Here is a 15,479-nt window from a genome sequence, read left to right on the forward strand (position 1 = left end):
CACACGCACACGCACACGCACACGCACACAAACATATACAAGCGCAGCCAGACTAACGCCGACGAAATTAGCAATGTACAGGAAAACGACATAGTTTATGTTACATTGCATTAAAACATGTTTTGTATGATTTTTTATGTGTAAATAAATAAATAAAAAAAAACTCAAAAAAGTCTGCAAAATAACTACTAAATAAAATTAACTGAAATTGATCCCTTATCAAATTCACTCTACATGCCATACAATATATTAATTTTTACAGATTGCGTGTAGAGCGTGCGGCAGAGGATTCTTCCGAAGAGGCTTCCAATAACAGCAATAACGCGGGTAGAAATCTTAAAGTAGAAGCACTAGTAACCATACGACAACTAGAAAGATTCTTAGCTAAGTCAGTCGCTCGACAGTGGTACGACATGGAACGATCCACTTTCCATTTTGTGCAGAAAATCAAAGCCGAAGCTCCCATCACTTTTACGTACGATGTAAGTAAACTTTTATCACACAGCTAGTCTCTCTTATGTGCTTAAATCCGGAGTTGTCTCGATGAAAATTTTCTATAATAAGGTATGCCAGCCCTCTTATGGAACACGACATTTCTGAAATATTGAATTTCATAAATGAATGTTTTTGTTTTAGCACGATTTTGACGAATGCGGTATCTTGTACTTTATCGGGAGCAATGGCGGCACTTGCGAATGGGTTAACCCGGGTGCACATGGCCTGGTTAGCGTGTGGTCTTCAGACGGCCGACAATTGCCGTATGGACGTGCAGAAGATGCCCTTTCGAGGTCCCCTGAACCTCTTAACGTGCATACAAATGATGATAGAAGGGCCTTTATTGCATTGGATTTGGGTCTTCTGGTTGTGCCTTCTGCTTATACGTTACGTCACGCTCGTGGTTACGGACGTTCGGCGCTCAGGAATTGGCTGTTCCAAGTGAGTATACACATAGATAGATAGATAGTAAAATGCTTATTGTCTTACATCACATACACAAAAAGATAATACAGTTAATGGATTAAAAGAGAAACACACAAAAATTAAAATTAAAGGTGGAAATAAAAACATACAACAAGAAATTTAAAAAAATATATAAACTAACTAACCAATGATCAAAGGCTTATGTGTGCTGCAGCAAGCCAAATAGGTTGTGTCTCTGTGCGGAATATTCCCAAAAGCTAAGCACGGATTTTTCAGCCACCACAGTATTCTTTTCTAGGTTTATATTGGTTGCCCGTTCTTCCCCTTTGTCAAGCGCAGATTCCACGCGACGTGCCTAAGTGGGCACGTTTTCTAGAGAAACGCTCAAAAGTATCCAATCTGACATCACTATATAAAGATTACGCAGTAAATATTTATAGCCTTAGCGTCCATTTTGGTGAACACATGTTTAAACTTATGTAATTAATACAGATGTCAATGGATGGCGTGGCATGGAGTACTCTTCTGGCCCACGTGGATGAGCAGGCCCTGCAGGAGCCGGGTAGCACAGCGACATGGCGAATCCGCGCCGACGCACCCTACCGCTACCTGCGTATACAACAGAACGGAAAGAATGCCAGTGGACAGAGTCATTACTTGTCTCTCTCTGGTCTTGAAGTCTATGGCAAGGTACGTGTTAACAATATAATAATTTATAAAAGCCAATGCTATATAATGAAGTATCTAGTGTGATTAAATATAAATTTGTTTTAGCGTTACTATGTTTAAAAGGTCACAATTCCTGTCATTCTAAAATAAATCATTATTATAACAATAGTATTATTAAATATCCAATAATACTTTAGATTAACCAGTCACGCTTTCTAGAGATATAACGTTCCCTATGTTTTTGGCATTGTAGGATCCTAAAGCCACAAAAAAGGCTGATTTCATAGGAGTTACTTGTATTGTCAGGTGATAAGCGTGATCGAAACACCGCCACGTCAGAGCGGTAGCGCGGGTGCGGCTGTGGTCGGTCGGGCTACGAGCCGGCGCTGGTCGCGCGGAGCTCGCGGCCTCTGCGCCGGCGCACGTGTTATGCGTGGCCCTGACTGGAAGTGGCGCGACCAGGACGGGCCCCATCCTGCTATGGGCACTGTTACATCGGATTTACATAACGGATGGGTTGATGTCAGGTATGGTTCGTTGTATGTTGTAGACATAGATTTAATATATCCATAGATTAGCCCTGAAGTATTGGAAACGAGACCAAGACAAAAATACATCTGTATGCGTATAATGTGCATGTGTGTAAGATAAATAGTGTTGCGCCATCCACTGATTTAACTTTAATATCGATTAACAAATTCTACCGGCATTTCACTTCGTCGTATTCATCAAAATGTCTTATCGCAAAACGCCGAGACGTTATTTAACTAATTAATTAATGATTGAATACAAAATTAAGACTACTACTCAGTAGAGCTACTATCACCTGGCAGTGCCTTAGGATGGTAGTTAACAATGGGGATTTTCACCCAAGATAACACTATGGCTCTACAAAACGGTGATAAGACCCATGATCAGTTACGGCGCGATAGTATGGTGGCTACGAACTAAGCTGACGACCGCAACTGACTAGCTGGACAAATTCCAAAGACTAGCCTGCATGGCGACAATTGGCTGCATGAGGACAACTCCAACTCCATTTTTCCTCAAAGTGTTTGCTGCATATTTTTGAAAACTTTTTGGGTACCCAGTCTTCTCTCTTTAGCATTATAAGCCATTTCTGTCGTACTTCAATGTTTTGAGGAAATCTGAATCAACAACAATAATTAACATAAAAAAGTGAGTGCCTCAACTACGCTATTAAAAGAAATTTTCGTTTTAATGTAGACTATTATTATACTATATTAATTAAATATAAAGTACTAAAATCAGAAATTTCTGATTCAATAATATTCAGTATGAAGATGATTTCGGCTGTATGCAAGCCACGCCTTTGCCTTTCTTTTTTTCAGTTAATGACATCTCGATAACATTATCGATTGCGTCAATCTCTATGAAAGTGGGGTTATATTTTTTAATTGAATTCGTATACATTTGGGTTATTAATGCACTTGAAGGGTATAATTTTACGGATATAATTATGTAAAAAACTTTTGTGGTAGTACTTTTAGACAGCTAAAATTTTAAATAGTACTTACATGTGAAATGTACAATTCTGCGAGTTTTCCTTTTTAGATGAGTTACATCCGGGCACTGAACACGTTACCATGACTAATAAACGTCCGTTTAACACCATTTCACATTTTAAAACCAATTATTTGTCAAAAATAAACGAAATTTGTTTCGTTGTCAGCGATGTGTGTGATCAGTGACCCTAGGTTCATACAGGCTCATAGCGTATAATGAAGTGGTCTCGTCTACTCATCTCGCTCTAACATACGTGTATACTAACGCTCTTTCACTTGCATTGCCAATCTATGGGTACCTATATACTAAATTTATGGTTGTAGATATTATTAAGCTAACTATGTGGTGTGGCCGCATTATAGGTAAAACAAAGATGAGAAAAAAATATAAACTAGATATTTGCTTCAAAACATTTCTTAACTAAAGGAATTTAGAGTACGTCTGAAGTCAGCAACGTCGGGCCATAAAGATACTTAAAATTAGTAGGGATGTACATTACGATTCGATTTGTGTGAAAATCGATTCAGGTGTATACGATCTAGCGATTTTTATATCGATTCATTTCGATGCGATTTAGGAACAAATCGATTCGACATTAAGGCGAATCGAATCTTCTAGATCGTATTCTCAATTTGAATAAAACAGTCTTTCTGAACCCGTGCTGAATCGTAAGGTAATCCATTTTCTATTGGCAGTTATCCGTTATTGGCATATATCCGTTTTATATCTGCAGATCGATTCAGAAGCATACTGTCAATTACAATTAATAAGATAATAACTGTTGATACACTTAATTTAATCAGTGCGTCGTCATGTCATCGTGAATACGTCTGCATTTACGACACTTGGGCTTGATGTTTAGGTGTTTGTAAATCTGGATACAAAACAAGCTCCACAAACATACGTTGTTTTAAAAACGCGGTGCTTGCGATTTTAGCTTTCCACGCGGTTTGCTCTGTAAGCGTTACGATTTGTTGTGTTGTGTTTGATGTGCATTGAAGGGTTTTTATTGATATTTTCATAGCTTTGCGCGATGTCCTGACGTCACACCAGATTTAATATGGTAGGAATATACACGCGGAGCAAAATTCATAAAAACCATACTTGCACGATAATTATGACAAATTTGATGTATTTTATTTCCCCTTTTATATGTCGAAAATGTTTAATTTTGTGCGACTGCTTTTGTTAACATTTTATGGTATGCTCAGGTGGGACCACGGAGGTCGTAATTCATACCGCATGGGCGCTGAAGGCAAGTTCGATCTAAAGGTGGTAAGCGGGGGGTCGACCGGCTCGACGGGGGCCTCGAGCGGTGGTGCTACTGTTGCTAGTGGCGCCGGTGGCGAGGGTGCTAGAGGGGGACGCAAAAGCCATTCCACACCTAGTCTTCCAGATGCGACAGCCGTTGACCATCAGGTATTTTTTTCTTGAATTTTGTACGTAGAATAAGTAATGTCGACATTCGAATATTTACTGGATGATTACAGCGGACTGCTGGGCCTTCCTACAAGTTTAAGTTGTCTTGATACATGATGTTGTTAGATATCATTACCTACTTATGGAGTATGTTTAAAACTACTTGCAAAATAAATAAAATAGTATTGTAAAAATACAGGTAGCTACAATATATGTTTCTTAAAATAGGTATCAGTAGCATCCACGGAGCAAGCATCCTCAGCCGATAACATATCGGGCGAAGAGATGGCGAGCAACATGACGCGCCCGCGCATGCACGCCACTGACCTATCCGCCATTAACAACTCAACGCACCACATTAATACTGGTATGTGTTTCAAGTGTTAGGGTAATTGTCATTTTGATCTCTGAACAGGTAGCGTTTACGCGAATATCGTGAGGGGTAACATTTTATTTAGTCAATAAGTCGTACGTGTATATCAGATGATTACATAGAAAATAAATAAATAAATAAATAAATATAAACTGCCTCCGTAGCCGAACGGATACCATGCCGGACTGCCACGCAGAGGTCCCAGGTTCGATTCCCGGGCCGGGAGAAATAGTTGTATGGCCTACAATTATTTCTCTCGTGAGTTTGGGTGTAATTTGTGGTTGTCTATGTGTGTGTCCATGGCACCCGCGACACAGGGTTTCCCTAGTGCGGGGCTATGTTGAGTGTGCGCGTTATTTATTTATTTATTTATAAGTATGTGCCTCTCAAGTAACGGGTTTTTACCAAGGTAGATTGCGACTTTGAGCGCGATGCTGCTTTAAAGCAAAAAATATTACTAGTTATTTTATTACCAATGAGTGTCCTTAAGTTTCGAGTCTTAGGTCTTGCGATTTTTACACATAGGAAATGAAACTATTAAGTTTTATCAAACAAACCAACGTTTTGGAACCTTTACGGGTGATGGACTTTACCTGTGATTTAGATCCGAAAAAATAGTTTAGTATTTCCTATGTCCTTAATATTTTATTTGTAAATTTTACTGATCGAATAATTTGATTACCAATGTCTGATTGGTCAGTTTATTGATGTTTACATTTCTATCTTAAATAAAACGAAAAAACTCCCATTACGATTTGCATAATTGATGTTTATTTTACGTATATAAGATCATCGATTGATGTATATTTTCTTCCATAGATCTCGCCACTATTGTGGAATCTCTGACTCTGGGTGCGGAGGGCAATAACTGCATGTCGGATTTGGGCAATGCTTCATTTACAAACATGGAAATGGGTCCCACCAGTATCACTGATATCACCAAACCATATCCTGCTAAGGAACCAGTTCCGGAAGGAAACGGCCAAGAGGTGAGATTACGCGTTTTGAACAACCCAGCATGCGTTTAGCCGAGTGAATCTAATCACTAAATGAATAATACAATTAGTGTTTTTTTTATTTGCTGAGTGATGTGATGAATCACAATTTAATAGTGAACAACATTTAGAATAACTTCATTACGATACCGATAAATTAACCTAGGTGTGCTTTTGCAATAACTAAACGTAATCTATTTCTTGTATTATTGAAATAAAAGTGAAAATTTGGTAATTGAATCTGTTGCATTTCGAACATATTAAAAAGAGACGAAAAAATAACGAGTGAAAAAACCCGCCACACAGTTAGCGTGATTTGTTAGGGGGTAAGAGTTAGGTGGTGTAGGTTAGGGGTGTGCGCGCGGTAAGTTGTAATCCTGCGCGCAGGAGGGTGCGAGCGGGGGCTTTGGCGCTTTGGCGGCGCGCTGCGAGGGCGACGCGGTGCGGAACAGCGCCAACGCGCTGTTGTCCAGCGAGCTGCTAGCGCTACCCGCCTCGCTGCTGCACTCGCTGCGCAACGCGGCCAACCGCAGCCACACGCAGGTACCGCGCGCCGCCACTCTCGCCGTCTACCTATCCAGCTTTCAGCTTCATTCAGCTCCAAAGGTCGAACAAATACAAGGAAAAAATCCCTCGATCCCACTGGACTCGAACCAGCGCCTGTCGCCTCGACGTGGCTACACTAATATAAATCTCGTACGAATTGTATAGTAACTTAATAAATTCACATCTAATTGCGGCTATAGTATACGGGTTGTGGTGATCGATTGCACAATGCGACGGGTTTGAATGAATAATTTTGATGACACTAATCTGCACCGTCCGCCTTGCAACCGCGTCTCGCTTGTAACTACTTTTATCGATACCTAATAAGCAAAGGTTATGTATATAAAACGGCCATGCTAATGGCTTTAGGTATATATGAATTTACATTTTCAATTTGTCGATACAGTGTGAAGATAACGAAAGTGGCGAAGGTCAATATGGCGACCACAAGAAAGACGGCCAAAGCGGTTCTGGCAACATGAGCGCTAGTGAGCCAGATCTTACTCAACAGGTGAGAATTATTTTAGAAACGTGACCTCTGGATCTATATTAAACATGACAAGTGACGCGTTCTCACACAGAATGGTGTTTTATTAGGGTGCCGCACGATTATTAGAATCATTGGGCGTGGGACGTGGTTCCAGTGCCGGTCGCGGCAGCAATCAACAGAGAGCTGCGCGATCGAATAATCATTCGAGTAGTCTCTTCCCGAGGTAATATAGTTTAGTGGTAAATATATTGTCAGTTTTTCTTGCCAGAATAGCTGATATCTAAATAAGGTGATATAATTATTATCAATTTGTGTGTGAGTGAACCACGGCATGACTCAGATTTTTAGGTGACAATTTAATTTTTTTTAGCTTGGTTCGACTGGCGTTATCTAGCAACTTCCCAGGCGGACTTCTTTCGGCAGCCCAAAGTTACCCATCGTTGGCGCCCAACGCACAAAACGCTCTTACTTTATCTCTGACTTCCACATCTAGTGAAAGCGAACAGGTTCGAAAACTTCAATAAACGTTGTGTAAATATATATCTCTGTCTGAACATGCTTTGCTTTGTTTTTTCAATCACTACCATGACGCTTGTGTGATAGTAGAATGCTTTTTCGTATGTTTGTAAGTTTTGTACCTAATGTTGCAATATTTTTTTTACAGAAATACATTCGTGTTTGTCATGTTACTGTATTATAAGACTAGAATGTTATAAAATAGAAACAAATTATTTGTCGTATCTAGGGGTAGGGCCAGTGCCCCCGCTAAGCGAGCAAGCATGGCTGAACATCCTTTTCTCGAAGAAACCGAGCCTTTTTGAACCCATTCCATAGGTATAAATAGGAACCAAAATTCCGTGTCCTTTCTCAAGTAACTTGTATTCGAAATTTTCTAACAGTGTCCGTTCGACGTAAGTACTTGAGTGTAATGAATATACATTTCCAGGTGTCCCTTGAGGATTTTCTGGAGTCGTGCCGAGCCCCAGCGTTGCTAACAGAACTGGAAGACGACGACGAAGCAGATGATGCGCTTGACAGTGACAAGGAAAACGAACCCACTTATCAAGAAGTAGTGAGTATTGACATTTTATTTTTGTTTCAGTACTTGTCCCGTCACGCGTCTGTGGTAATTTGAGGATGCGGTACGCGAAGTATATACCTTGCGTATGAAGAAATATGTAGGCGGGACAGTAACTAGACAGGAAACTTCTCTTGCAATGCAGTGCTAGTATTTTGACTTCCCTTCATCGTTTTTTTTTTGTTTTTATGTTTAGTGCCAATTTCGAACCTTTCCCTTTCAGTTTCTTCTTATTTTAATATCCGCATTCCTAGAAGAATTTTATTTTAGAAAATTTGTTATTTTTTGTAATTCTTTTGGAACGGAATTGCCTTCAGGTAGGTAAGTCTACCTAATCTAATTGAAAACGTGTCTGGCATTGAAGAGTATCAGTCTTCGTTTTACCAGGTGTCGCGCAACTTGCTGTCACTCATGGAGGAAGAGGCGTTAGAGGCTGTGCGGGGAGCAGGTGTTGGCGCTGCAGGAGGTGGACCGAGGGCGAGAAGACCCTGGGATGATGATTTTGTGCTGAAGCGGCAGTTCTCTGCTCTCATTCCCGCCTTCGACCCGCGTCCTGGGCGCACTAATCTTAATCAAACTGTTGGTGAGTCACATTTATTCTTATGGAGATATACATATATGTGGTATGTGGCCATCACCATTCGTAGTCATTTGCTATAATGAAGTACCCGTAACTGTGCAAGTGTGTTTCCAATCAAGGAATCTAAAATTTTTAATTTTTCCTGTTCATATTTTGCCCTGTTACATACTATATATAACGCGTCATATGTGCAGTGTTTACTTGACCATCATACAATTTTATATCTAACGATAAATTTTCATTGTAGATCTCGATATACCCCTAAACGATAATTCGGACGACGAAGACGCGGCAGAACCAACAGCAAGTGCTCCAAGCAGCAGCAACGAGGGCTCAACAACCACCGGTCCTGGTCGGTTACCGGCCTTGCGACTGGTGTTAAGTGCTGGAGGAGCCTCGTTACCGTTAGAAAGGCCGTCGTGGACGCTCTACAGGGCTGTGCTCGCTCTCAACGCACGACTGCCTTCGCATGACACGCATAGAGATACTACTTACACGTAAGTTAAAAAAAATGTATATATGGTTTAGTCGAGGAAGCCATAGAATGCTCAGCGCTACAGATACTGTTGTGGACTGTATACAGCTACGCAGCTAAGCTGCTAAGCTTTGTAACACGTAATTTATTTAAAATATTTGCTTTTATTTTCGTCCTTGTTATATAGTATAATAATAATACCAACGCACACACTAAACCCAGTGTCGCGGGTGCCATGGATACACACATAGACAACCACAAATTACACCCAAACTAACGAGAGAAATTAAATGTAGGCCATACAAATATTTCTCCTGGCCCGGGAATCGAATCTGGGACCTCTGCGTGGCAGTTCGGCCACGGAGGCAGTATGTATTAAAAGTTAAAAGTATTAAAAGTTGAACAAGTTTTCTTTTTCGGTAGTGCTCACGAACATGAATGAATTCTATGTACAATCTAACGATGTTATTTTCAGACTAACATATAAGGAGATAGAGGGGATGGAGACTTTTGCATCTTCCAGTGATAGTGAAGATGATGAACCCTGTGATCCAGGTAAATTTAATCTCTTCAGAAGTTGAAATTGTTTCTACGTGTACAGTCGTGTGACGTCATTGAGGAAGTACTATGCTTGTTAAACTGAAATTTGACATATTTAGGACCCAAAAGATGTCATCTGGTGATACATGCCTTAAACGTCTTACGTCTGTTTAGAACGCAATATAGTAGGCGCAGAAGGGCCCGAGGGTGCAATGGCGACTTGTTGCGTGCGCGTGCTGAAGAGAATTCGAGCTGCAGCACCCGACCTGCCTGCCGAGGCCTTCCTTTCCACGAAACTCACTAACAAGCTGCATCAGCAACTCCAGGAACCTTTGGCTTTGGCAGCTGCAGCTACACCACAATGGTATAATTCTTTGTTCCGTAATTGAGACCTGTAGTAGCACAGTTCAAATACCTGGTTATCTCGCTAAGGGTAAAGAAAATCAGCGTGATGAAACTTGCATGTTAGGAAATTGACAACCCTTGACATTTGTAAAGTCCGCAACCCACATTGACTCAGAGTGGCGAATAATGGCCTAAACCCTTTCCATCCCATTAGTTTTTTTTTTGGGCGGCGGCGTGGACATGACGGAACCTTTACCCATTAAAAAGAAAGTAAAAAAACACTGGCCTATCACTTACAGTTATAAAGTTCCAATAACTACGAAATTTCATCAGTTTACAATTTCCGAAACGGTACTGTATCGCAAGGTGTGTTCAAATAGGTCAAGACATTAGTGCTAGCACGACAGGGCGGGACATAGGAGCACGAGATAATTATATTTTCTAGCAGTATCTCGCACTTTATGTCGGTCTCGCGCTAGTCGTGCCATATCGTGGTAGCCTTACTAGTGACACAATTCTATTTTGAATAAAACAATAGAAGATAGTTGAAATAATGAATTTACTAAAAACGTACACTTGTGCACAGGTGTCAGCAGCTAAACGATTGGTGTCCATTTCTGTTCCCCCTCGAGACTCGGCAGATGTTCTTCGCGTGCACTGCTTTCGGTACATCTAGAACTATTGTTTGGCTTCAGGCGCAACGCGATCGAGCGTTGGACAGACAAAGGTAAGTTTACCTACGGTCCTTTTAAAATATTCCTATAGCAACCGCTGTAGTAAACGTGGGAGTAACTCCCGCCACGGCCGTCTGACAATTTCAAGAATTAAAAATGGCTAGCAACCCAGAGACGTTAGTTTTGAGTATTGACGGTAAAATAGGCACTTTTTATATTTTGGGTAGTCTGTAATTTTAGTTTGTACTGTTAATAGTAAGGTGACGGAGAAGGAAAAGTTAATTTTTGTAAAACGTACAAAATTAACTTATAAAAATTAAATTTGCATTGAAATGATATTCAATTATTTTTTATGAAATTACTCCACCAGTTTGTTATAATTATTAATACAAAGATCGAAAAAACTTAGAAAAAATTCCTTCGATCCGGCCGGATTAGAACCGACGTCTTCTAGCAAACCGTGCCAGACGTTATGCCAACTAAGCCACGGAACGAACCAGCGGACCTCACGAAATTTTCTGTGCTTGTTTGTCGGATCTTTGTATTTGATTTTCAACAACTTTTTAGCCGTAGCGCCATCTTTATGAAAGTATTTCGTCACCCAGTTAGGTAACTTTACAGCTACCAGTTTAAAAAAATTACTTATCTAATAAAACAATATTTCTTTTCTCATCAGGTAGTACATTGTTCGATCATAATCCAAATGCTATACTGTCTGGCTGATACCTTTGTCAGTATCAGCCAAACATAATAACATCATTATTTATTACTGAGGGTACGAAGCGAAGGGCGCGGGTTTTTCTGGTGTAAGTGACAGTCAATGGTTCTGCCATAACATTAAGTTGATTTTATGTATGCTTTACAGGGCCGGCAACACAGTGTCGCCTAGGCGTGCAGAGTTGGAAGCTACGGAATTCCGCATGGGCAGGCTTCGACACGAGCGAGTGCGGATACCACGCCAGCCAGACTTGCTAAAATCAGCAATGCAGGTGCGATGCACTTATTTAAAAAAATATAACTTAACACTTGCGCTACCAACTCACACAGACAAACGTATAGTGATCGAATATTTCGTTTACATTTAAGAGGGATGAATAACGATCTATTTTTTTGTTTTTAATTTTTTTTTATTTAATTAAATGTGCTATTTCTGTTTCATTCAACTAATATATTACTGTGGTTTACTGAGGTTTCAAGTCGCCATTATAATTACTTTATGGTTCGTCAGGTGATGCGTGTACATGCGGGGCGTAAATCTGTATTAGAAGTTGAGTTCGCTGGCGAAGAAGGTACGGGGCTTGGGCCTACGCTGGAGTTCTATGCGCTGGTGGCGGCCGAGCTGCAGCGTGCAGACCTCGCCATGTGGCTGCACGACACCCCACACCCTGACGACGATCTCGCGCCGCACCATCTCGCGTTGCCCGATGGTAATACATCACAATACATAAAACATAAGATTTTAGAAATGAAACTTTTTTTGGATCTAAATCGCGTATATTTGTTTTCAAACAAACCCGACGTTTCGGACCCTTATGTAATATTTGGTTGAAGACTTTACTATCCAGTCAGCCATGACCATGGAACCTGTACAGGCTGCATGTTTTTATTATGATGTCATGTGATGGCCGAACTAGTCGTGCACCTGGTGGCTAGCGACACGTCTGTTCATAACGGTTGCAATGCAGCAACTCTGAGCTTTAAATCACCACCAAGATCTGAGGGCCACTACCACTGGGCCCGTTGCACTGACACAAGTCCTATGTGCCTGTAATTTCATTAGCACCTTTAACCTTCAAATTCGGAACACAATAATGCTCACATTACTGCTTGGCGGCAGAAATAATTATCTCATCGTCACTTTCCATCACGTGAGATAGTAGTGAAATGCGCACTTATTCTTTTATATAATAAAATACGCAATTTAGATACGAAAAAAGGTGAATTTCTAACATGTAGCAATCGTTTCCCAATTCCTACAAGCCTAATGTTCTTTCGCATTTAGAATTCTGTAATAAATTCAAGTTAACCATAAACATGGCACTAACTAATGATATTTACCTACTGTGCGTCCACCTTGTGTTTATAGGGACGGTTGTAGCTAGCGACCTTGTTAAATGGTTGACTATTTTGTATGGCATGTTGTACAGCATATGACGTATTGTTTTATATGTAAATACATCAACAACTATTTTTATAGCCCATGGAAGAGACTTGCTGTATGGACATTCATATTGGGCAGTCACTATTTTATTAAAGTGGAGTCGGCTAGAGTCGGTCAGAAAAAGCTTACGTCCATGCAATGAGCGCGGAAAAGACTTTGAGCGTTTCGCCTCTTCCGTTCGGATCGTCGACGCTTTTCAAACGTCTTTTCTATAAGGACAAAAGCTTTTTGCGATTGGTTTGATGTGGTGGTGACTCTGTGATGCTGCACCGACAATTACATGCAAATTTCACTTTTGGTAGGAGTACAAGTGTGCTTCAATTAGAAGCACACTTGTTAATATAGCGTTTGAAACTGCTTATTCTATAAGTTAAACTTTAAAAAATTACCCTTTATTTACAGAGAAACCTCCAGGTTACTACGTGACGCGCGCAGGTGGGCTCTTCCCGGCGTCACTCCCTCAAGACTCTCCTATCTGTGATAAAGTTTGCAAATATTTCTGGTTCTTAGGAGTATTTTTAGCTAAGGTAAGGTACTATTTTCGATCTTCCTTCTTTTAAAAGTTAATCGAATACGAAACCACATTCGTCTGGTCTTGCTCAGTTCTTCTATTCATCATTGTTCAGTAGATATTGTGATGTCCTGTACAATAAAATTGTAAGACCGAGAAAACAATTCCAGTTTGTGTTATTTGTCACAATATATTGTAATTTATTGTCGTAGGTGTTGCAAGATGGGCGTTTAGTTGATCTCCCGTTGTCGGAACCATTTTTGCGTCTAATGTGCGGTGAAGAACTGACTACGGAACACCTCAAGGAAGTTGATCCTATTCGACATAGGTAACTACCATACCATACCATACCATATTGTTTTAAGCCTACACATGGAAAGTCAGATTCAGCTTTCAACAAAGTCATGGAAAAAAGAAATTCTCGTGGCATTTGGACATTTCTTCCAAGCACGTCGAAGGATTTTAGCATCTTAATGAATGGAATTTAATGTAATGGTTTAGGATTGTATAGGTAATATATATATGTAGGTGTATGTGGTTAAAAACATACGGAACCTTTCAGATCGAAACCGCTAGATTGGTTTATTTTAGCTCAATGCATTTGGGGTAATGCCGCCGAATATAATCATTGTTCTGCAAAAGTGTGCGGTTCGGATAATTTACAATCTGGGCCTCAGAGTGTTTTTGACAAATAAATTTATGACATTCATGCACTAACGTCACAGTACATTTATGAAAAAAAGTAATTATGTTAAGGAGAATAGTAATTGTTTTATGAAAAGTAGTGATAAACGTAACATTAATACGATGAATAAAAATAAACTGTCTGTTCTTGACAGTTGCCTTCACAAAGTCACAAATTCATATCTAGTGCAATGTGTAATATGTAGACATAGAGTTTCTACTCATTCTTTTCGGCAAGTCCTAACGAATGCATTAGAGGTATTAATCTGTACTACTCTTTCGTGACGATTTCAAGCGTTTATTTCATTGGTGAGCAAATTTTGACGATTTCAAGTGTAATTTGCTTACTTATCAATGAAATAAACATTATTTGAGTTTTGAGTTTGCGTGCCCTATTTTGGTCACGTTATTTCCATCGAAGCTGTTATGGTATCACAATTTTCATTAATTCACAATTGGTTGCTTTAATTTGTATCTATATAAATATATTACTATATATTAATTATTTCTATAGATTCCTTGAAAGTCTACTAGCGGCGGCAGAAGAATACGACGCGATAACTCGCGACAATTTGCTAACTCTAATAGAACGCGATGCAATGATCGCGGCACTGCGCGTCGAGTGCGCCAGCTTCGAAGAGCTGTCATTGACAATGACGCACGTCGCGTCACACGCTGATCCGGCCATTGCTGTGCAGCCGCTCTGCGATAGTGGAGAGCACATTGAGGTTCGTAAGGATTATAATATGTTATGTACATTTTTAGTATTCGTTTCATTAGTATTACTATGTAATAAAATTGTGCACGGGCAATGGAGAGTAATAGATGCGATTTAACATTGTAACCTTGCACAAGGAAATGAACGATATTCACGATACAATTGTTTGTTATTGCCTAGGTCGGTCCGCACAACGCACGCGCGTACGCAGAAGCGAGCGCGCGCTGGATCGTGCGTGAAGGCATCCGCCGTCAGATCGCGGCGTTCCGGCGCGGCTTCGCCTGCGTCTTCCCGCCTCGGCGCCTGCGCGCTTTCTCGCCGACCGAGCTGCGCCTGCTGCTCTGCGGCGAGCGCGGCCCTGCCTGGACCAGGGAGCATCTCCTGCAGTACACTGAGCCCAAGCTTGGCTACACTAGGGACAGGTAGAAAACAATCCAAATCCAGTTTATGTGGAGAGCTAACTCCACGGAATGCAATGTGTTGGATTGAAAGTGTACTACATATTTTTAGCGTCATAGTACTTGGAAATAAAACTGTCGATAACAGTGTATCCCTGTATGCACCTAGCATTTATTGTTATTTGTAGCCCCGGTTTCCTGCGCCTGGTGGACGTATTGGTGGAGATGTCGTGGCGCGAGCGTAAAGCGTTTCTGCAGTTCGCCACAGGCTGCAGCAGCTTGCCGCCTGGCGGCCTCGCCAACTTGCATCCTCGTCTCACGGTCGTGCGGAAGGTAAGCTGGATATCCCTTACTTGCTAACCCCTTAACAACTAC

At 40.7% G+C, this 15,479-nt stretch overlaps 1 protein-coding gene across 4 annotated transcripts in view; it reads left to right on the plus strand.

Moving 5' to 3' along the window:
* The window catches only part of LOC113226817 (E3 ubiquitin-protein ligase Ufd4), a 46,077-nt gene that overhangs the window by 28,501 nt on the left and 2,097 nt on the right, over window positions 1-15,479 (plus strand). The window contains exons 22-45 of one of the 4 annotated variants that reach the window (XM_026459583.1): window positions 263-482; window positions 637-936; window positions 1,414-1,611; window positions 1,897-2,117; window positions 4,329-4,536; window positions 4,765-4,903; window positions 5,729-5,898; window positions 6,292-6,447; window positions 6,857-6,961; window positions 7,048-7,163; window positions 7,311-7,446; window positions 7,887-8,012; window positions 8,391-8,601; window positions 8,846-9,095; window positions 9,549-9,628; window positions 9,788-9,977; window positions 10,545-10,685; window positions 11,498-11,621; window positions 11,861-12,059; window positions 13,196-13,320; window positions 13,517-13,632; window positions 14,503-14,716; window positions 14,887-15,128; window positions 15,293-15,437. In XM_026459583.1, the coding sequence (XP_026315368.1) occupies window positions 263-482; window positions 637-936; window positions 1,414-1,611; window positions 1,897-2,117; window positions 4,329-4,536; window positions 4,765-4,903; window positions 5,729-5,898; window positions 6,292-6,447; window positions 6,857-6,961; window positions 7,048-7,163; window positions 7,311-7,446; window positions 7,887-8,012; window positions 8,391-8,601; window positions 8,846-9,095; window positions 9,549-9,628; window positions 9,788-9,977; window positions 10,545-10,685; window positions 11,498-11,621; window positions 11,861-12,059; window positions 13,196-13,320; window positions 13,517-13,632; window positions 14,503-14,716; window positions 14,887-15,128; window positions 15,293-15,437 (4,132 nt within the window). The remainder of the gene's footprint in view (window positions 1-262; window positions 483-636; window positions 937-1,413; window positions 1,612-1,896; window positions 2,118-4,328; window positions 4,537-4,764; window positions 4,904-5,728; window positions 5,899-6,291; window positions 6,448-6,856; window positions 6,962-7,047; window positions 7,164-7,310; window positions 7,447-7,886; window positions 8,013-8,390; window positions 8,602-8,845; window positions 9,096-9,548; window positions 9,629-9,787; window positions 9,978-10,544; window positions 10,686-11,497; window positions 11,622-11,860; window positions 12,060-13,195; window positions 13,321-13,516; window positions 13,633-14,502; window positions 14,717-14,886; window positions 15,129-15,292; window positions 15,438-15,479) is intronic. The other 3 variants (XM_026459585.1, XM_026459584.1, XM_026459586.1) reach the window with 3 other exon arrangements.

The sequence above is a fragment of the Hyposmocoma kahamanoa genome, unplaced genomic scaffold, assembly GCF_003589595.1.
Source record: "Hyposmocoma kahamanoa isolate Upper Pololo Valley unplaced genomic scaffold, ASM358959v1 202, whole genome shotgun sequence".
Classification (NCBI taxonomy): domain Eukaryota; kingdom Metazoa; phylum Arthropoda; class Insecta; order Lepidoptera; family Cosmopterigidae; genus Hyposmocoma; species Hyposmocoma kahamanoa.